Below are 23,037 nucleotides of genomic sequence, written 5' to 3' on the forward strand. Positions count from 1 at the left end.
TTTTTTTTTGTGTTCGTGAGCACAGTTTAAAAAGGGATGGGCCTTTCCTTTCCTAACAACAGTACCATAGTTAATAGAAGAGGTGAGGATCAGTTTTGAAGTGTGCAAAACATGCTGAAAAGCATGTGGTTAAAAATAAAGACTATGTGGCACAAGGATTCTGTGTGAATGGTCTTACTTACATTGTCTCATGTTGACAAGCGCTCAAAGGGAGGTTCTAATGTCCATATCATGAAACCTTACCTGCCCACCATGTATTGCATGCACGATAATCATTTTTTTGAAAGCAGTATTGGAGCCATACAAAAGTTAAACAGTGTATGTGATTGATTTTATGTCTCAGATTGTGATGCTTGATATTTATGGCCATGTTATTCATAAACACCACAGCTTATGGTTAGAATTTCAATTATTTCAAGGAGATTTGCTGTTGAATCCTCGAGAATAGAGCTTAACTTAAAATATGCACCCTAAGTATTTCTTAAGTATGTACTTTTCAAAATAGTTTTTAAATGTAAACAATGCAAATTTTATTATGTTAATGTAGGTGATAAAGACAATAATTTTCAATAATTCCAGTAGTAATATCATACTGCACTCATTGGTTACCTCCCTTTTTTAACAAGTGCGGTTGCTAATCTCATATCCTTTCTCAGATCTCCTGGGATTGCAGCCATTTTTTTTAGCCTCAGGCTCTTGGTTTTTTCCTTGGTGAAATCTTGCTTAGGAATCTGGAATTCAGGAGCTCAACAGATCAACTCCCACACACTCAACTTCCGACACCACCGCTGCTTCCTCAAATCGTTGCTCCCTCAATGAGGGCATGAAGCTGCTTTTACAATCAAAACAGGGGGCATTGAAGGGTTCACTGATAGAAAAGTTAGTCCATCAGTACCTAGTTTACCATAGTCGTCTCGAAGGTCCTTATCCTGCTGCCACACCACTGAAATGTTTCACTTGGTAACTCACACCGCATACTTGGCAGGGGATAAATGGAAACCGTGGCCAAACACTGACTGCCTGTTGTGTCATGGGGTGTCTCTTATCTGTGCATTAGGCCTCAACACTTTGGTTTTGTTTACTCTAATAAATGCTAATGGAGCAATACGTAACATTCCAGGCACACAGTTGTAGATGATTAAAAATAGTGTAAAAAAGTACATTTGAACAAATGATATCCCTTTGCAAGTTCTGTACAGTCTCTTAACCACCATGGACATTTTACATTGAAAACATGACCACTAAATATTCAGACTGTCCATTTTCAAAGAAACTGTTAAGTCTAATGTCCAGCTAAGCAAGAGATAACTGAAGGGGAACACAGATTATTTGAAACTTTATGCAACATTATAAAGGGTGACTGGGGACTACACTCTGGATGGGACACAAGTCCGTCCATCGCAGGGTAGCCACACACACACACACACACACACACACACACGCACGCACACACGCACACACACACACACACAAACACACATTATGGGCAATTTATCATTACCAATTGACCTGATCTGCATTTGTTTGGAGTGTGGGAGGAAACCCACATGGACATGGAGAGAACATGTGAGCTCTGCACAGACTTAGCTGCACTTGTACTTGAAGACAAAGAGTCCAGGTGCTGCTACCCAGAACACTAGCCACACCTGTTTTTTTAAACAACTGACAAACTGATGAATATTATTTTTACTCTGTCTCCTGCGCTTATCATTAGAACGGCTTTCATTTCCAAGAGAATGAATGAGAATGTTGGAATATGATGGTTGCCTGAAGTATCTGCCTCCTTCCCACATAGTAATGAACAGAACAAATGCATCTAGAGTACCTCCAATATGGTTTTGCCCCCTGTTGTGCTGATGAGTTCATTTGTTTTCCTCCATCCTTTCTAATGTTAACAAGTTTTTGGGCTTGTGCTCCAAAAAGCTCAGCTGTTAGTTTGCTGAGAACTGGTCACATTAAAATCTTTCAAGTCCCCTAAGAAATGTAGGTTTGAACTATTGCGATCAATAACATTAGATAATTACTTATTTAATGCTTTCTTGTTTGATTACAGAAATGTATTGATTAATAGTAGAAGTGTTGTTATAATTGGTCTAGATACAGTGTATACTACTAGTGTTTTGGGGTTTTCTTTTCTTATATCAGAGTGTGTGTACTCCTGCAGTATAGCTATTTATTGTAAAAATAATACTGCAGGAGTGTCTGATAATGTTGTGCACTTGATATTTGTGTTGCTCATGCTAACTTTTTCAGGAATTTAAAAGGCTGAGGAGTATTATTAAATCATACATGCAATTGCCTCTCTGTTAACCCATTTTAACCCCATTGAAAGAATATCATGCAGTACAAGAGAAAAGGATAATAATAAGTAATAAGTAACAGCATGGCCCAGCACTGCAGCAGGGACCATGACCAAAGACCTCTAGAACACATGTTGCAATTTATGAAAAGTATTTTCTTTTTTCAATCTAATGGAACCTTTCAGCCATGACCAGCATTTAAATGAATTTCTCTTGAAACAAGTCTTTTGAAAGAACCCCTTAATATTCTAATATGGCACTTTCTCTGTTTTCTGCGGAAGCTTTTTGTCAATGTCTTCATGTGAATGCTTCTCAAGGTTAAAAGTGCCCTAAGAAAGGTCAACGTTTTGCCCATTAATTAATCACAGGAACAATGGCCAGGCTGAGTGCATTGAGCTGGAGCACAGCTCCGTGGAACTCGTTTTTCTCTCTTTTCTATCTTCTCATGCATTTCCTTTCAATCTTTTATTTTCTTTCACAGAAATTATGAATCAAGAGCAACGTAACAAGGGTTTTGTTCACTTGTCACTCCAAACCTTTTCACATATTTAAGGCTAAATTTATTTTATACAAAAAAAGCTCAATTCACTCTCAGTGAAATGCTTCCTGTTTTAATGATTAGGGAACATTTTCAAATTGTGCTACATACCCCGGTGAATTGATATGATTTCATGTGTAATGAAGTCTTGCATAAAAAAAGCTTGACAGGGAAAATTTCATCCTTTAACCTTTCATTGCCACCAGTCTTTGTATATTTACTCCTAAACTTTCAAGGATTACAGAATAATTTGCAGAAAGCACTGTGGCGACCTTTGTTATATACAGTATATAGTACGGACAACCATGCATCATGCCCCATTATTTGGTTCTCATTCTTTTGTGTCTATAAAGAGGAGCTTCTTTCCAACACTAAAATTTGAAAACAGTTGTTTCATATACTGTTATTCTTATTTCATGCTCAAATGAAGCTGCAGTGTGTCATAATGGTCAAGTAGCTGGTCTGATGATGAGCAGTGGCCTGATCTTCATACTCAGTGTTTTGCCACAGCCGTACAGTTCCTTGTGGTTCAACTCAAACATTTATTGATCTAGCTGACAGTTTTCTCCAAAGTGACTAATGATGTTAAGCTACTTAACTATAAGAATAAACTAATTATTTAACCATTTACATAGCTGTATAATTTTACCGGAGCATTCAAAGGTAAGTATCTTGCTCAAGGGTACTACAGCCACAGATAGGGATTAAACCTGTGATTGTTGGACTTAAAGGCAGTGTCATTAACTACTACACCACCAGCTGTCCATGCATACAGCTTCTTTGTTTCTGATACTCAATGTCATGACTAAGACTTGGTCTCTCCTGCTCCATCAGCACAGCTTTTGTTTTACATAGCAGATTTGAGTACTGGTGGTCAGTTACATGCAAAAATGTTCACTGGATGAAGTCATATCTTTGTACTTTTTGAAACTGACTTCAATGATGTCTTTAGCTTAACTAGCAAAGCTACAGAAATGATGTTTGCAATTCACCGGATCAACCATGCAAATTGAACAAAAGTTCAATGGGCCCTCAAATTCTGCTGCAGTTTTTGATCATGAATTTAAAACTGAAAAAAAAATAAAAAAAGGGTGAAAATAATTTATGGCCATGTGCCACTTTCATAGCCATACACACAATTGAAAATGTACAGACACATGGGGTGGCTAAATGCATGTGATCACAGAGTTTCTCTCTGTTGTTCCTCAGCGGGGACCACCTTCATCTTTGGCAAAGGCGGTGGGCTCATCACGTATACATGGCCCAATAACGAACGTCCCAGCACGCGCACCGACCGGCTCACGGTGGGTTTTAGCACCACCCTGAAGGATGGCATCCTGGTCCGCATTGACAGTGCCCCTGGGTTGGGAGATTACATCATGCTTCACATTGTGAGTATCACTGCCTCTTCCAAATCGTTCTTCACTTGACAGTGTGTGCCATACTTACAGTGGTGGGCTGTAGGCCTCTAGACCAGAGGTTCCCAGTCTTTTTTTCTAATGTACCCCTGCAGACCTTTCAGTATGGTTCAAGGAACCCCACCAAATCAGTATGATCCTAAATTTTTATATATATATATATATATATACACACACACACACACACATTTTCAGAACCGCTCGTCCCATACGGGGTCACGGGGAACCGGAGCCTACCCGGCAACACAGGGCGTAAGGCCGGAGGGGGAGGGGACACACCCAGGACAGGACGCCAGTCCATCGCAAGGCACCCCAAGCGGGACTCGAACCCCAGACCCACCAGAGAGCAGGACTGTGGTCCAACCCACTGCGCCACCGCACCCCTCACTATATATATATATATATATATATATATATATATATATATATGTATACTTCCTATGTATATACACGTATACATATATATGTATGTATTGTGTATGTATATGTATATAATATATATATAGTAGGGGGTGCGGTGGCGCAGTGGGTTGGACTACAGTCCTGCTTTCCGGTGGGTCTGGGGTTCGAGTCCCGCTTGGGGTGCCTTGCGACAGGCTGGCGTCCCGTCCTGGGTGTGTCCCCTCCCCCTCCGGCCTTACGCCCTATGTTGCCGGGTAGGCTCCGGTTCCCCGTGACCCCGTATGGGACAAGCGGTTCCGAAAATGTGTGTGTGTGTGTGTGTGTGTGTGTGTGTGTGTGTGTGTGTGTGTGTGTGTGTGTGTGTGTATATAGATATGCATATCTATAGTGGCATTCAGTACTCTGGGTTTGAATGGGGTGAAGAAGGACACAGAGGCAGCTTTTATTCTGAACACCAACACACAGGGAAATAATGCTCTTGGTCCGAGGACCCCATTTCCTCAAGGACCTGTACCTCAAGCCAGCCTTCCCAGCCTGCTTAGCATCCCCAGGCTTTCTCTCTCATTGGCAAAGACAGTCACCCCCGTAAGCTCCCTCAGAGGATGAAGATTTTCTTTACATCTTACCCAGAATCCGACTATTTACAATAGACCCATTTCCCTCCCAAACTTTCGGTAACGTGGGTCATTACAATATATATGCATATATAATAATTTAGGATCAAATTATTAATAACATTGTTAAAGTGCATATTAGTAGAAATGTACAAGTAAAGCCATACAAAACATACTTGCCTTGTCTGCATCATCTTACTGCTTTCCTCTATTTCTGTTTTTATTTATAATCAAAATTCTGTTGATTGAGAACAAAACAGTATTTGACATTTCTGTGAATTCCTAGTTGTTTTGTGAATTCATTGACAAAATATAAATTAGAGTGATGTCACATGCCCCTGAGGGATGAGTGCATCCAGCTTGGAATCACTGTTCTACCTTGTTTCCTTGGAACCCAGAAATTTGCAGTTGCAAATTTCCAGTTACAACTTGAGATGGAGACCTTTAACTGTCATTATTAAATCAAATAGGAATTGCTTAATTTGTTCAGCATGGTGGGCCCTGAACATCTGAGGAAAAACAAAGGATTTATTATGATAAATTTACTGTTTCAAAGTCAGTTTTATTGTCAATCCCCTATAGGTGAGTTACACACACACAGGAGAATAAGATTTTGTTTCTGTTTGGATCGAATTTTATGAATTGTTCACAAGTTAAATGTTAAATGAAAATTAATTCTGATTTATACTTTTTATTAACATATAATTTACCTTATGTACCTGTTCTAAATTGTGTGTGATGACCATGCACTCACAATTTATGTGTTTTTATCATGTGGCTCATAGTGTACAGAAAAAATGTATTGTCATCTGCGCGAAACTTGCAAATATATAATGAATTTCGTCGGTGCTGAGTGCAAACAATGTATTTCTCTAGGTCTCATTTTACATTTGTAAATATTAAATTAATAAACAGATTCTAGCATTCCTTGTGAAAGCCTGTAAATATGCCATGCAGATATGATCTTGAAAAAATGTTCAAAAATTATGCAGTACATGTAAATATGTTTAGAGTAAGGTTTATTGCTTTTAGTTGGGATATGAACGATATTGTTATACATACAATATCAAAATTTCTGCTGCATATCATGTATACCTTAACTGTCATTGTACAAGTATATTTTGTGCAGCTTCAACATATTTTAAAAGGTATCACTTACATTTTCATTTCAATTTACATTTTCTCCAAAGCTACATCCAATATGTCACACAGAAAGATACAATGAGTGCATTACATCAACAGAAGGAGAGATTTGGATCCAAACAAATGATTTTTGAGTTCAGTTAATTTGTCACATACTCATTTTTCTGTTAATTTGTTATTATTAAGCATAAACAAGTGTTTATCATCCACTTATGCAATTGGGGAGAAGTCACTGCAAAAAAGATAGAAAATAGCCTTAGTGTGAACTATCCTACACATGCCATCCATCTTTGTACCTCCCTGTGTGCCTCCCCACTCCCCTCTGCTCCCCAAGCTGGGATCTGTTTGAGATATGTCAACAAAGTTCAAATGTGCTTCAACATTTCTATACACACACACAGACACACACACAAAAAAAAAATTCCTTAGAATTCCAGTGCCTTTTGCTGTTAGGAAACCTCCCCCTCTTCTTCTCTCACGTTTGTGAGCCCTTGGTCTCCAACGTCTGTTCTTATCAATAATTAATTTCCGAAATGGGATGCGTTCAAAAGGATCCCAGGGAGAAGCTCAAGTTTGTGCTTGATTTTTTCTAAGCCTTTCGAATTTGGTTTCCCGGGAGTCACAGTAGTGGTACATCATCCTGCCCTCGTATCGATTGCTCTCCCACTATCTCCGTCCATCTGTATTTGTTATCAGTAGCTCAAGTAAAAGGTAATAGATGCATCACAATATCTGCATCTCATACAAACACATTGAGACAGTGCCTTTGTCACTTTCCATATCACAAGACATGTATTTTTTGTAGGGCTGGACTGACATACTTTTCATTAGAAATTAAGGGATGCAACAGTTCCATAACAGTGCTCATTTCAGCTACATTACACTTGACCTTGACAAACCACTTTTCCAGGCACCCGCTGCAAAGCAAAGCAGTATTTTAAAAAAGAAGAAAAAAAGAAGAAACATTAGGCTCCTTGTTTGAAATCTGTGCAGTCCACATTTTTCAGTTTAATTTTGGCCTTAATTTAACAATTTTCAGGATACTTATTTTGTGCTCATTCTTATTCAATTTTATATGTCTACAGATTTATACCATTTCATGACTTTAGCATATACTTCAAGTTACATACATCTCCCCAGCACACATCAGCTTGGATTTGTCATTCTTTTGATCTCAATCCCTTTTTGGAAATGGTCACGTTTCATTGTTATTGTCACAGAAAAGGCATCTCAGCTGAAAGAAACTAATGGTGGGGTCCAGCTGACCTTGGTTTTTAATGAGCGCCTGGTGTAGTCTCACTGTGTCCTCAGTGTCGTGGCCTTAGTCTCAGGTGCCATCTGTTCACTGCATTTACTGAAGTCTCCATCAGCAGGTTATTCCTTCCCAGGCATTGCCTCTACTTCTAGGGACCAAGACAGCAATACAAAAAGAGAAGTGCACCCGCGCCCAGCCTCAGTCTCAGCGCAGCTCCTTCACACGCATGTGGCACGTATCAGGCCTAGTGGCGCCCACGTGGTTTTTGCTGACCATCTTGCGCTCCCTGCAGCTGACCGGCTTTCGTAGAACTGTGGAGTCGACTCTCCACAGCCGCCCTCCGCTGTCCCAGCACCGGTGTCGGGGGCGAACATCCCTGCATCCCTGGTTGTCTTGCCGCACGGTTTCCTTTCAGTAGAGGACCCCAGCAGGGCGCCCTGCTCACCGCTTATGCCTTTGCCGCCTCTCCACACGCTGAGTCTGACGCAACGCTTGTGAGACCAGCTGCCTGTTGCACAGCTCACCTGCTTTTGCGGCGTTTGCTCTGCCGTGCCTCCGTTTTCTTTTCAGAAAGCTCACTGGGGCTTCAGACAGGCTGGGCGCTTTCGTGAAAGCGGTGAAATCTTCAAACATGGGTCGAATTGGCATTGGCGGGTCCGCTCACCTCGGCCACGAAGGCCTGCGTGTCCACAAACGATGCACGCTGCTCCGCATCATCCAAATTCTCGGAAAAGTGACGATCTCCGTGGGGCAACTCTCCTCAGCACCTGCGCTCGGTGGTGGTTCGCTGCCTTCTTCTGCTGCATTTTCCCTGGGCGCAGGGAGACCCCACTTGACCTGTTCACCCTTCTTCAGCAGTAAACACATTTCCCGCTCAAACACAGTCATGCGGGTCATTACAGTATTTTCTTTTTACAGTATTAGTGTTGCCATAGATGTTCCACTATTATACAAGATATACATAAAATACAACAACTGAAGAACCTATGAAGCTGCTGTGTAAATTGTATCCCAGGGACAGTATCTCAATGGCAGCTGACTGACCAAGCTCAGGAAGTATGTACTGTATGATCGTCCATTATCCTCTGTCCTTTCAGTTCCCACTGAACTTTCTGGCCCACCCACCATTGTGATGGAATCATCTTTAGTACAAGGGGGGGCAAACAAACCTCCCCCCCCCCCCCAACTAAATTCAAAATTTCTTGGCGTATTAATGCAACACATTTATCAGTGGCAGTTACTTAATCTGAAGTGTTGCAGTAAACATACTGATCGCTAAACTTGTTCAAGTGGTGCGTTAGGTAAGCAGCTTTAAAAAAGCAATGAATGAATAAGAAATATCTCCAGTAAAGCTGGTAGTGCCTTTTTTTTTTTTTTTACCTTATCAGTGCTGCATCAGTTCCCAGGTAGAACAAAAGTAATGAGCATTCGTAGCTCTTGAAATATTAATACAGTTAATCCAAGACAAAATATCGACCCTGTATAGAATTAATATGAAGGTAGAAGGAGGAGTTTTCCATAAAACTTCTGATTGAAGAGACAAAGCTTTTCTCTGTTACAATAAATACCTTTTTCCTCATAGGACACACTTTAAGAAATGGACTAGGGTGAGTGGATGGCGACTTAAAAAAAATGCTGCTCTTCCAAAAGTTGCTTGCAGGGTGATTCTTCACTTAAAGAGCGCTCATATCTCTGGGGTCCACAAGACGAAACTCTGTACTCTTGATTTGCCATCTGCTCGATGAGAGAGGAACCAAACCCCATTGCAGACAAGGAATCGGCAAGTTTCTTGCTTGTAGTTTGCAAAGGGAAAGACGGTTTACCCAGCTCTTTGTGGTTTTCAGCAAAAGAAAAACAGAGGGAGAAAAAAACGACTTTCAGAAGAGGAGCATTTATAGACGTATTTTAATAGTTTTTTTAATGCAATCCAAAGGCATCTTATCCCCTGGCATCAAAGTATTCACTGAAATATGCATTTTGTTTGGGAAAATGCTTTCTAGTCATTAGCTCCAGATGCCTTCATTCTGACTGCATCACAGTATGAAGAAAATAATTAGTGAAGGTGCTACCTTAATGAATGGAGAAATTATTATAGTCGTCTGCATCTGAGGTCGATGGGAGGGTAGCTGCAAACAGTTCATTGCAATTTTATACAGCTTTCTGCGTGAAAGTTAGGATTTCAGAGGGATTGTATTCATTGTATGACTTTCATAGCAACATTTTGCATAACAATTTTGTGTTCCATTGTGGTCACTGCCGGAAACACAGCCACTTCACAAATTTATTTATTTATTTATTTATTTTACCTTTTTGTTTGGCTGTGTTCAGTGATTAATATGCCCTGTTATCACAAAACAAGCTTTAATTGTTTTACTATAGATAGATGTTCTGTTGTCCAATCACATAAATATTAAACTGTGATCCATCTGGCTGCCCAGAGCATAGTAAAAGGAATGGTTTATGTTGTTACTGTATGCATTGGCACAAATCACTGTGGATCCTGAGGCCAACACAGCTTTGTACGGAACAACAGGCGGGTCATCTTGAAAATTATAATGACTTCTCAAGGATGAGAGCCTCTGAATGCAGACCTCTCTCTTACCCTGCCTCAGTTACACACTTTCAGTCTGTTACATGATTCCATATAGACAGTGTTCGTTTTGGCAGGGTTTACATATACTGAGTAGGGACCTCAAAGATGTATATTGTACAGCATAATTTGTTTTCTCCATAATATCAGTCTTTAAATATTTAACATAAAGATATTGCAAAATAGATAATTGAATGCTATAATTAATTTGATGATGTGTCCCTGCATGTACATTAAAGCAAGGCTGTCTTTCAAAATTCTTTCCTACTCACTTTGGAATTCAAAGGACCATTTGTCAAATCAAATTTACTACACAAATCTGCTGCAGTGAATTTAAATACTAAAGCGAAGTAGTAACAATTTTACTAAATTAAACTTTAACATAGCACCACATGTTGCAATGTTTCAAATATAAATTAATGTCACTGTACTCATACTGTACATTAATGTAGCATCAAGGCTTGCAAATGGAGCTGTTTCGAGTTTGTGAATTCATAACTTTCTTACAGCACGTTCCTGCACATAGAGTAAAATAACATTTCCTATCTGCCCAAAAAGTACAATTTTAGGCGTAAGAGATATAATTTTTGTTGTTAGCTCCTTTTATATGTTGTCAGTATATGTTTAATTGGCTTTTTTCATTCAAGAACTTGCTCCTTCCAACTGTTCCCCTATGAGACTTTTCTATTTACCCAAGAAATATAATAGAGCAATGTTTACCACTGGTGTCTGAATACATTTACACAAGAAAGAACACCCCCCCCATCTGAAACCACTTGTCCCATTCGGGGTCGCGGGGAGCCAGAGCCTAATCTGGCAACACAGGGTGTAAGGCTAGAGGGGGAGGGGACACAACCAGGACAGGATGCCAGTCTGTTGCAAGGTACCCCAAGCGGGACTCGAACCCCAGCAAGAAAGAACATAGAGTACTTATTTCCAACCATCGGTGGGCCATTCAGACATCTGGTGAGTGACCACAAATTGTACGCAAAACCAGTTTTTATCACTACGTAATAATCCCGAAACACATAAACTTCCTGTTCTCCTGTGAGTATTAACTATTTTAATATTCATCAACCCAACTGAGTGATCAGATGGTAAAACAATAACTTGTCAGAATGCATAATGATTGTTCTGTTTTTCGAGACAGAAAGATAATTGTTCACTGGTGCAGTGGTGGTTAATTAAATATCTCATATGAACAGGGAATTTCTGAGAAATAAAAGAAGGTAAAGTGCCTTAATAAGGAAAGCAGGCTATAACTTGTTTTTAAATTAACTTTTTGTCATTTTTTGAAATACCAGTTTTTTTTTTTTTTTTTCCTTGCAGTTTAGAACCACCAGTCTACTTCAGATACATACTTGGTCTGGGGGTGGGGATCTGCAGTGTAGAGGGAGAGACAGTGTATGTTGCTCCACAAATCACTCGTTCCTGGTATTTCATATTTTCTAATAAGAACTACACACACATACACAAAATATATATATTGTGTGTGTGTAGTATTTTATTATTTGAAGAAGTAAATAAATTTGAATATATGAATGTATGTTCCTGAAAAAATGCAAGTCAAATAAATTAAAAAAAAAAAAAAAGATTTAAGTACATTCAAAACACAATGCAAAATGACAGAAGGGCTCCGTGTGTGTGTGTGTGCATCTTGTAAGTAGATTAACATTGTAATTCGTTTTGGAGAAAGGTGTCAGCTAAATGAGTAAGTGTAGTTACTTAAAATCACTTTCCCTTTTATACAGCTAGGTAATTTTATTGGAGTAGCATAGGGTAAGTACCTTGCTCAAGGGTTCTACAGCTAGAAGTGGGAATCAGATCTGCAAGCTTTGGGTCCAAAGGCAGTAGTACTAACCATTACACTACCGGTTGCCTCATAAAGCTGTAGGTCAAGATTTTTTTTTTATTATTTTATTTTATTTGTTATGCCTATATATATATATACATTTTGTAATGATGTTTATAATATTTTGATATTAGGCTTTTCCTTTGAGCACTCCATTAAATGACATACATCGTGCTAACCATGTTGTCTTCACACATTATGAATTGTGCTTTCATGTTTCATTGGCTATCATACAGACACATCAAACAGAGACAAAATTTACTTCTCCAAAACTGTTAATGTAGTAAAAAGAAATAGCATACCGTTGTACAGAAAGGCTTTACACTGTTTAGTCTGGGTGATAATTACATCTATGGTAAAATAAAGAAACGTTCAACAATCACTGAGTAATTTCTCTCAGGGTAAACAGCAGGAGAAGATTGTACCTGTTTTCATGCCACTAGCCTGATGAAAATCACAAAGGGGAAAGAAAACAAAGTCTTAGCCTATGCATTTATGAAGATGCAGCAGTAGAGGAAATCGATAGCGTCCATCCCTCCTAATCAGGCTGCCTCACCACGGCTCAGCGCCCGTTCATTTCCATGCGGCAATCACCACTGTTTGGCTGAAGCATCAAGAGGCCAGTAGCGTCACACACCAGCTGGTTTCAGTCTGGGGGAGCTTAAAGAAAAGGTGCCACAATAACCCTGACTTGTTTAGGGCTCTGCAGCTTGAAATTAATTTTTGCATTGTTTAGTGTGACATTTCGAGGATTTTCTGGAACAAGTACGGTTATGTATTTTCGGGAGATAGAAGTGAACGAACATTCTGAATAGTGCCTGAATAGTGCTTATGAATCATGGCAAAAGAGAAAACATTCTTGTGGAGATGAAGCTGACCAAGTGCCAGTGTTTTTCTGTTTTACTTGCATAAATTTATGTATATTTTTTGGTTCAACTGCAGACCTGTACCAGACTGAAAACTGAAAACTGTCACCATCACCTGCATTCGCTCTAGAGCACTTTAGGGAAAAGTGCCACAGTTACCAGTTTGGAAAAAGACAGAAGGACGGGATGGTTAATAACAAAAATAAGAGGAACTTCTTAATGAGGCATTTTAGGAAGCATGGTCACATGTGGTGTGTGTCATTTCAGGTTCTGCTGGATCTTTTTCTAGTTCTGGGTTGACCTGCTGCTGGGGGTTGATGCCTCTACCATGAGTCACAGTGTTGAATCTCAACGGACCTTATTTTTAGCTTGAGTTAAAGATTGCTCCCTTTGAGCCACCAGGGTAGGATAGAAATCATTTGTCTTCCTGGATTCAACCTGGAGAGGACTGCAGCTGGCAAAGGACCAAAGGGGATCAAATAGAAAGGAAAAAGAAAGGAGACAGGATGTAACAGACAGAGACAATAATTATTTGTAGTGAGAATGCCTGCTTGAACTGAGGCAACGATTACTATAAGTGTGTTAATATTTCTTAAATACAAGTGGTTCGCCAACCATGGAGTGGTGGAAGGTATATGAGTCTCGTGGGAATGTGTGTGGGACACATACAGTATATACTGAATGGTTTGGTTCATGTCGGGCTCAAGTTGGTTCCTTCCTGTGCCAGTGGACAAGCACACATGACCTACACAACAAAAGATGTCCCGTAATACTGTTACCAAATAGCCAATGCAAACTGTGATTGTTTATTGTCAATGCAAGTTATTAGTTTCCTTACTTTTTTAAAAAAAAAAAAAATTAAGCCTTACAAAGAGAATTATTTCATTGAATATTTTTCTTTAAGAAAATCAAGATGGAAGAAAAAAAAACAGGGATGTAACAGGTCTGTAACTGTTATGTAACACTGAAAATGTAGATAAATAAATCACATTTAATGTTTATCCCCACTTAGTCTGTATGTAGTTGAAATGTTCTCCCCTTGTCCAGCTGAGTTCCTCCAGGTGCTCCTGTTTCCTCCCATAGTCCAAAGACATGCAGTTCAGGTGAATTGCTGACACTAAATTGCCTGTAGTGTGTAGATGGGTGAGTGAGTGTGTGCATGTGGCATGTGAGACTACCCTGTAATGGACTCACTTCAGCCCTTCAGGGATAGGCTGCAGTCTACTGGGACCCTGCTCAGGACAGGCATTCTTTGAAACTGAATGGATAATTAATATTCATTCAAGATGGACTTAATTTATTTTTGTTGAAGTTGCAAGTGTGAACAGTAATGCCCTCTTTTTTCATTTAATAATGAAGGAACTTACGGGGATGCAGTGGCACAGTGGGTTGGACCAGGTCCTGCTCTCCGGTGGGTCTGGGGTTTGAGTCCTGCTTGGGGTGCCTTGTGACAGACTAGCATCCCATCCTGGGTGTGTCCCCTCCAGCCTTACGCCCTGTGTTGCCAGGTTAGGCTCTGGCTCCCCGTGACCCCTATGGGACAAGTGGTATCAGATGGTGTGTGTGTGTGTGTGTGTGTGTGTGTGTGTGTGTGTGTGTGTTAAAATAAAAGTATGTTTCTCTGCCCCCAATAATCAGCTGGAAAACTACCCACACATATGGCAGGTCTTAACCAGCTAGGGAATATATAAATGAAAAAGTAATCCAATTTTTACAATTTCTTTTCTAAAATCAACTTGATTATGTAAATTGTTTTAACATACTACACCGTGCTGGGAGAGGGTGGGAGCTATGATATTTGCATGGTATTCATGGTAATATTTGTGTTATTGAACCATACAAGGTGAAAAAATGTGTTTCTGTTTTGTGTGTGTGTGTGTGTGTGTGTGTGTGTGTGTGTGTGTGTGTGTGTGTGTGTGTGTGTGTAAACTGAAAAAATAACTATGGAGATATATCACAAGAGGATTTTATGAAAGGCACCTCAGAAAAATGTAAAACTGCAACAAGCTTCATTTATTTCTTTTTTTTTATTTAATTTGGGGTTGAATAACAATTATTTATTTTGCTTGTGGGGGAAGGACTTAGGCATCACATTGATCCTTATCCATCCAATAGTGTGTGCAGCTGAGGCACAATGAATACTTCTGAATGCTGAACTATAGCATTTCACTGGCGTTTTTTAAGCAGCAATCAGTTAGGGCCTTTGTGTAGCAAGCTCTGCAGATTCCATTACCTGCCTGGGGGTCTCCGCTTTAATTTAGAATGAAAGTACAACTTGCAGATAATTGAAATCATATTCCAGACAAGTGAATGCAGGGAGGCTTTGAGAATGAAATAAGTTTTATGATTGGACATATAATGAGTCTTTGCGTGATGTCAAATCAGACAACAGACTTTCTGACTTTCCTTTCCAGTTATAACATCATACATAGGTTCATCATACTAACAAATGCTGCTTTATAATGTGATTATTTCAGCAGTTTGAACAGCAGGTGTGGAATAGCCCAGTACAGTGCATTTACAAAGTGTTCAGACCCCTTCATTTTTTTCACATTATGTTGCAGCCATATGCTAAAATCATTTAAATTAATTGTTCTACACTCAGTGCACCATAATGAGAAACCATGGACTTTAGAATTTTTGAAAAAGTATTTATATAAAAAAATAGAAATATCACTTTGACATCAGTATTTAGACAGTACTTATCCAAAGAAAGCATCTTTGGCAGCGATTACAGCCTTTGCACACTTGGATTTGGGGGTTTTCCTGCCGTTCTTCTACACACCTCTTCTCAAGCTCTGTCAGGTTGGATGGGAACCTTGGGTGGACAGCTCTTTTCTGCTTTCTCCAGTTTCATTGGGTTCAAGTCTGGGCATTCATAGAGTTTTCCTTTAGCCATTGCTATGTTGTCATTGCTTTGTGCTTAGGATCATTGTCTTGTTGGAAGGTGAGTCTGAGGTCCTGAGTGTTCTGGACCAGGTTTTCATTAAGGAAAACCTTGTACTTTGTGCCATTCCACTTTGACCCTGACCAGTCTCCCAGTCCCTGCCACTGAAGAACAACCCTATAGCATGAAATTACCACCACCATGCTTCACCACTGGGATGGTATTGTGCAAGTGATAAGCGGTTCATGATTTCCTCCAGACATGTCACTTAGAATTGAGACCAAACAGTTCAACCTTGGTTTCATCAGACCAGGGAATGTTCTTTGTCACAGTCATAGTCCTTTAGGTGCCTTTTTGTTTTTCTGTATGAGGAGAGTCTTCCATATAGCCATTCTGTCATAATGCCAAGATCCATGGAGTGTTACAGTGATAGTTGTCCTTCTGGAAGTTTCTGCCATCTTCACACAGGGTCTCTGGAGCTCAGCCAGAGTGACCGTTGTGTTCTTGGTCACCTCTCTTACCTAGGCCTTTCTCCCCTACTTGTTCTGTTTCATTGGGTGGCCAGCTCTAGGAAGAGGCCACTTTAGAGGCCACTGTACTCTTAGAAACCTTCAATGGTGCAAAAATTTATTGTAGCCTTCCCTAAATCTCTGCCTTGACACTACCCTGTCTCTTAGTTCTGCAGGCAATTCCTTTGAGCTCACAACTTGGCTTTTGCCCTGATACACATTGTCATCTTTGGAACCTTATATAGACAGGTGTGTGTACCTTTCCAACTCATGCCCAATCAGTTGCATACTGGTACCACAAATGGACTCCAAACAAAGTGCAAAAACATCTCCAAAGATAATCAATTGAAACGGGACTCACCTGAGCTAAATTTTAAAGGTCAAAGCAAAGGATCTGAATACTTGTATGTAAGTGTGATATTTTGATTTTTTTTATTTTTAATACATTTGTAAAAATGTCTAAAATCCTGTGTTCCCTTTGTCATGATGAGGGAAAAATTCATTTAAATGATGTTAACATAAGGCTGCAACATTACAAAATGTGAAAAAAAAGTGAAGGGGTCTGAATGCTTTCCGAATGCACTGTCAATGCATTGTTTGTCAATTTGTCTGTCTGTCTGTTTCTTTGTCCAATTAACCGGTCATATGAAACCTCAAGAAGTAGAAACATACTACAATTATAATTTAACGCATCTCAACATGTTGTGGTGAAGGACACTTACTGTATTTTGGAAAGCAACTTATTATTACTATTATAAGCACAATTGTTCTTTGTATGACTGATGCATTTGTCTAGGTGACTTATAGGAATAGTAAGAAAACATCTCTTTAGTTTCACTCCATTATTTATGTATTTTGTTTCCACTATATCTAAGTGTCGTGGTTTTAAACTGACATCTGATATTAACCCCATTACAAGTATAATTGTACAAAGGTGTACTTTTCATTTCATAATCATTACCAGCCACTGTAATTGCTGGATGTTTATCACTGAGATAACACACAGCGTGACTTACTGTATATCATTGTATTTCTGTAATTGTGAGGCTCCACAATTAATCCCTTTGGACCCTTTGGAAGAGGATTAAACAGTCACTGCGCAGCACTGGAAGTCACTGAGATCTACAGATGAGAGCAACAAGCATGCCTCCCTCTTTGGATCTCACTTGCCTCCTGGGAATCTGCCTTTGATTCGTGGATCAATGCCTCGGAGTTTATTACTGCTGCCCTCCATCTGTCAGTACAATCCATTGTCTATGATCCTTGACATATACCCTCTTATCAAAGTCCTTCATCCTGTAATATAGTACTCTGCCGAAAAGCCCAACGATACATCACTAACACAATCTTCCACCCAATAATACAACCCTCTTCCAAGGAACCCATCTATACACCAACTTTTGCAATCCTCCATCCAATATTGCACCACTTCACCAACATTCAACCTGCAAAGACAAGTTTCCACCCACTAATGCAGCTTTCTCCATTCTCTAATGGAGTCCAAACCCAAACAGAGCCTTCCACCCACTAACCATAACAAAATAAATTTACATCCATTTAGCAGTCAGTCTAAAAAACTCTAGAATTACTATAGTACTTTTTTATCAGATAATGTAGTGCAAGTGTCTGGACTAAATAGGAGATCAGGAGAAAAGGGAATCCAAACAGGTGTGTTTTGAGATGGATTCAGGAATTTTGAGTGAGAGAGAAAGATTGTTCCACCACAGTGGAACCAGAACCAGCTACATTTTTCACATCTTGTTCATGGGGCCACCAAGAGGCATCGCAGCATAGCAGTCTGGTGGTCAGGTCTTATTGGTAGGTATTGTGGAGTAAATACGTTGATGGTCTTGTAGGTCATAACCAGAGTTTGGAATGGGATATGCCCAGCTACAGGAAGCTGAGTTCTAACATGTGTCTTCCATTTTTTATGATGAAGTAGATTGTGCTCACAGGGATGTTCAGGGATAATGATTTATTGTACCCTTGTCTTAATCTGTGTTTTGTTACAACTTGATCTCTGACATGCTTTGAAAGCTTTTTGGTCTTCATGTTATCTGTGCTTCAGATTTAATTTTCTGACTGAGGAATCTCAGAGATACAGATATTTTTGTCTGGAAATCAGTCATCTTTCATTGTGAACCACTATTATTCCACACTGGTATTAGCCACCCAACTAATTGAGCAGTAGGTTTAAATACTTATGTAAACAGCATATTTCAGTTTATTTATGTATTTATTTATTTATTTGAAAATGCAAAAGCCATGTTCACTTTAAATACAATTTATTTTGAGTAGTTAGTCTACCTACAATTATGTACCCATTTATATAGCTGGGAAATGTTATCTCAGAAGTTTTAGTAAGGAAAGTACCTTGCTCAGGGATACTACAGCTGGAGGTGGAGGTTGAACCTGCAACCTTTGGATCCAAAAGCAGCAGTGCTGACCACTATGCTACCAGCTGTCCCACTGTTAAACTAAAATATCTGAATTAAAAATATTACATGGAAAGGCATAACAAAAGCATAATTTTCTTATCCAGTAAAATGTGTGACTTGTACAAGGGTCTGAATACTTTTGTAATCCTGTATCATGTACATATCACAATGCATTGTAATATGACACCCTGTCCCAGCTATCACTTCTCCACCTTGTGCTGGTTTCATTGTCACAGAGTTAGAAGCTGAACAATGAATGTCAGCAATATTTGTAAGTGGTACATTGGAGCAGGTTGTAGCGGAAAGTTCATGACACAAGTGTCCATAAAGGTCATGGAGGCTGATAGATATAGCCTATTGATCTCAGGAGGTTTATTCAGTCTATCCACAAAAACATGGTAAAGGACAGCCTCCTCTTTCTGTGAGGGTAAATGTTACAGACAAGTCCTTTTTACTGTCCTGTAATGTTGTTTGTATATGAAGGTAAAGGGGGATCTGTATATTTGTGTGGAGTGTGGGGGGTGGCTCAGTGCCTTGCCTCAGCAACTTTGGCTGGTGCCTGCTGTGTGGTGGGGCCACGGTTTAAGCCCTGTTTGGGGTACCTTGCATTGGACTGGCATCCCGTCCAGGGTGTATCCCCCCTCCATCAGCCTTGCTCCCTGTGCCTCTGGGATAGGCTCTGGATTGTCGCAACCGTGCCTGGGACAAGCAGCTGATGATATTGGTTTGTTGGTATACTTGTCGCAGCCGTGTTCCCAGTGTACTGGTACTATTGGCAGAAACATGTTGTGTCAACAGAGCTAATGGAGTAAAGAAATGTTAAAATGTTACATCATCATGACTGTATCTGACACTATTTTTACAAATGCCTATAATGAAAAATTGAATGATGACAATCCTGAAAGTAGTGGTAACAATATTTGCCTGTTGAAATGTTTCTATTAGTGGATCAGCTGATGACTTTTCAGAACTCTTACATATGTTAACTTGTCTGCAGGTTGGATTTCAGCATTTTAACACAAGTGGGGGTCATTTTATTACCCTGCATTGGATTCTACTGATTGAGAATATTCACTTTTCTATTATTCTCCCACTTACCAGCCCAGCTATATGTGTTTTTTTTATTTATCTTATTGTATACATTTTTACCTTTTTAAAGTTTTATGTACTATGTTTATTGCTGTTCTATGTGAAATTACACAATACTAAAGGACAACTTGTAGAAGTAGTCATAAGAGAAGCTTAATTGTTCCTCATCGCTACATCTTCAGAGAATCAGGAATAACTTGAAAAAAATTTGTTCCAAAAACAAAACAGGATCATTGAGAGCAATGACAATAATAAAATTAAAAAGAAATAGTTAAATCATATTGTGCAAAAAAATTTTTGACAAACAAATTTAAGTTTTTTCTTTTAGAATTTTTGTGTACTCAGTAAAAAAAAAAAAACATTCACTGCATCTGCATATTTACATATATTGCAGTTTACATGTTATATGATCTTTCTGTAGCTCAAAGACAGCTGGTAGTGTAGTGATTAGAGCTACCGTCTTCGGGCCCAAAACTTACAGGCTTCAATCCCACTTCCAGCTGTACCACCCTTTCAGCAAGACGCAAACCCTAAATTGCTACAGTAAAAAAAAATAAAAACTGCTCAGCTTTAAAATTGTGAAAATTATTGTAGATGGCTTAATTTTGTAAGTCGCTTTGGCATAAATGCATCAGCTAAATTAGTAAATGTATCCTCTGTGTTTACATTTGACATGAATCCTCTATGTTTCTTATATATTCATATATTAACCGTTAACATAAGCTTAGTGGGCCATTGAGAACAGTTATGGGTACAGGCTCAAGAATGGTCCAACAGTATCCTGTATATGAATAACATTAAACTGCATGCCAAGACAAATGGGGACATTAACTTCCTAATCCACTTGACCAGGATCTACAGCAAGGGTGCTGGGACATTGTTCAGGTCATAGAAATATGGCAGGATGATCGTAAAAAGGAACTGATTTGGAGAGAGGGAGTTGATCTACCACAAGGACATACATGAGCACTACAAATATCTGACAATCCTCCAATTACATCACAGCGAGAAACCGTGAGGCAGAAACTAGAAACATTGAAGTACTGCAACTGAATGAGACAGGTCCTACAAAACCAGCTGAATGGGAAGAGCAAGATCAAAGCTCTCAAGACATATGCCCTGATAGTCATCAGATAGCCAACTGTCATGGTTAGCTGGCCGAGAAAGAAAATAGAAACTGCCGACATCAAGAAGCGAACACTCCAAACGAAACACGGAGCCCTCTGCACAAATACCGACATCCACAGATCTGATGTTTATGAGCCAGAAGGAAAGGGGAAGGAGCCTATAACACGTCAAGACTGCTGCCCTGAACGAGACACAAAATATTCAAGAGTACATCTAACATTGCCTCCCAAGGGTGAGTTGAGAAGACAACGAATCAAAACAGACAGGGGATGTGGATAACGGCGAAGTAGCGATGGTGCCATGGCAGCATAAGCCCCTGCATGGAATATACCCCTCTCAGATAGCAGAGGTGGCCGACTTTGGAAATCTTAGCAATCGATGGAAAAGGCAGAACTGAAGGATGCCACAGAAGCATTAAACATGGCAGCAAAAGAACAAGCACTCAGCACAAGATCAGTGAAAAGAGGGGTGTACTATATCAGATAAGACCCAACATTCAGACTGTGCGAAGAAAGCCTAGTAACAGGCTGCAAAGTGGAGGCAGGAACAGCGTGCTCTAAGAGGCACAACCAGGTGGCAAGTCTCATATAATGGTTACACATCTGAAACAAAAGTGGTCCTCCAGGATTCCTGACCACTAAGCTGGAAGAGTGGCTCCAGCATATTCCAGGAATGATAACATCTCAGTTGTTTTTCAGAAGTTTTTATACAAAGGTGTCCTCTGCTGTCTTGAGAGAAGAGGACAAACTGGATCTAATCAGAACAGAAAAGGAATTGAAAGGCTTACATGCTCAACTGCACGAGATGATAAGTAAATCAGAGTCTGTACATTGAGAAACAGATGCCTTACAGATCCTCAGCTGGCTGATTCCTGAAAGAGTTCATGCCAAATACCAGTGTCATCTACAACAGTGAAAAGACGACTTCAGGATGCTGGCCTTAGAGGTAGAGTTTCAAAGAAAAAGAGGTATCTGAATCTGACAAATCAAAAAAAAAGGTTAAAATGGACAAAATAACATAGACATTGGGCAGTGGATGACTGGAAAAGGGTTTTGTTTATGCATGAGTCTGAGTTTGAGGTGTCTGGATCAAGAGAGAGAACATTTGTGAGATGCAGAGCAACTGAATGGATGTTGGAGGAGTGTTTGATGCCTTCTGTCTATTTCCTCAGCATGGCAGAGAAAACATAATGGTGTGGGGCTGCTTTGGTCATAGTAAGGAAATCTGCACAGAGTGCATGTAATAATGAACCAGAAAGGTTACCACTCTATTGTAAAACATCCTGCAGTCAGTGCTTGATTGGTGCACATTTCATCATGCAGCAGGACAACAATACAAAGCATACTTGTAAGCTATGCAAAATCTATGTGGTGAAGAGACAGGAAGCCAGAATACTGTCTTTGATGAACAATTAAAGACAGCATTTTGACAAAATTCTTTGATGAATGTAAAGTTTGATGAATGAAACAGTTATATGAGATAAAAATAGCTCACATTGTCAATGTATGGACCATCATTTCTTACCAGTTTAATGCCAGCTTGGTGGATAAAAGTATCAATCTCTATCAAAAACATTTATATATATATATATATATGTAGACACACACATTTTCCCCAAACTGAACATCAAGGAGTGTCTGAGACAATGTAATCTTGCAGTCAATCAGTTTGGTTCACTGCAATTCCTCAACCGAGGCTACCCTATAATAAGTACCCAGATGATTCTATTCTGTAACCAGTTTCTACAACTATCTGTCAAGGCAAATGTCAATGTAGCACATGGAGCTGCCCCAGCTCAGTGCTGAGACTGTATCACCTTAAAAATTGCAATACAAGCAGGTGAAATGGCAATAGTGCACTGTAACTAAGAATGTTGGCTAATATCAACCAGGAAATGTATGCAGCCCAGGACAGTAATGAAGGTTTGACTTCTTTTTTTGTGTTAATATATTTTTTTCAGAGCAATGTTGCAGTCTTCACAAGGCCATGTTTTTGCATTCAAACTATG

At 39.5% G+C, this 23,037-nt stretch overlaps 1 protein-coding gene across 6 annotated transcripts in view; it reads left to right on the plus strand.

The window, feature by feature from the left end:
* The window catches only part of LOC108922314 (neurexin-3b-like), a 370,501-nt gene that overhangs the window by 256,349 nt on the left and 91,115 nt on the right, over window positions 1-23,037 (plus strand). For all 6 annotated transcript variants that reach the window (XM_018732376.2, XM_018732379.2, XM_018732378.2 and 3 more), the window contains one exon: window positions 4,048-4,229. In XM_018732376.2, the coding sequence (XP_018587892.1) occupies window positions 4,048-4,229 (182 nt within the window). The remainder of the gene's footprint in view (window positions 1-4,047; window positions 4,230-23,037) is intronic.

This window comes from Scleropages formosus, chromosome 1 (genome assembly GCF_900964775.1).
Source record: "Scleropages formosus chromosome 1, fSclFor1.1, whole genome shotgun sequence".
In the NCBI taxonomy this organism is placed as follows: Eukaryota; Metazoa; Chordata; class Actinopteri; order Osteoglossiformes; family Osteoglossidae; genus Scleropages; species Scleropages formosus.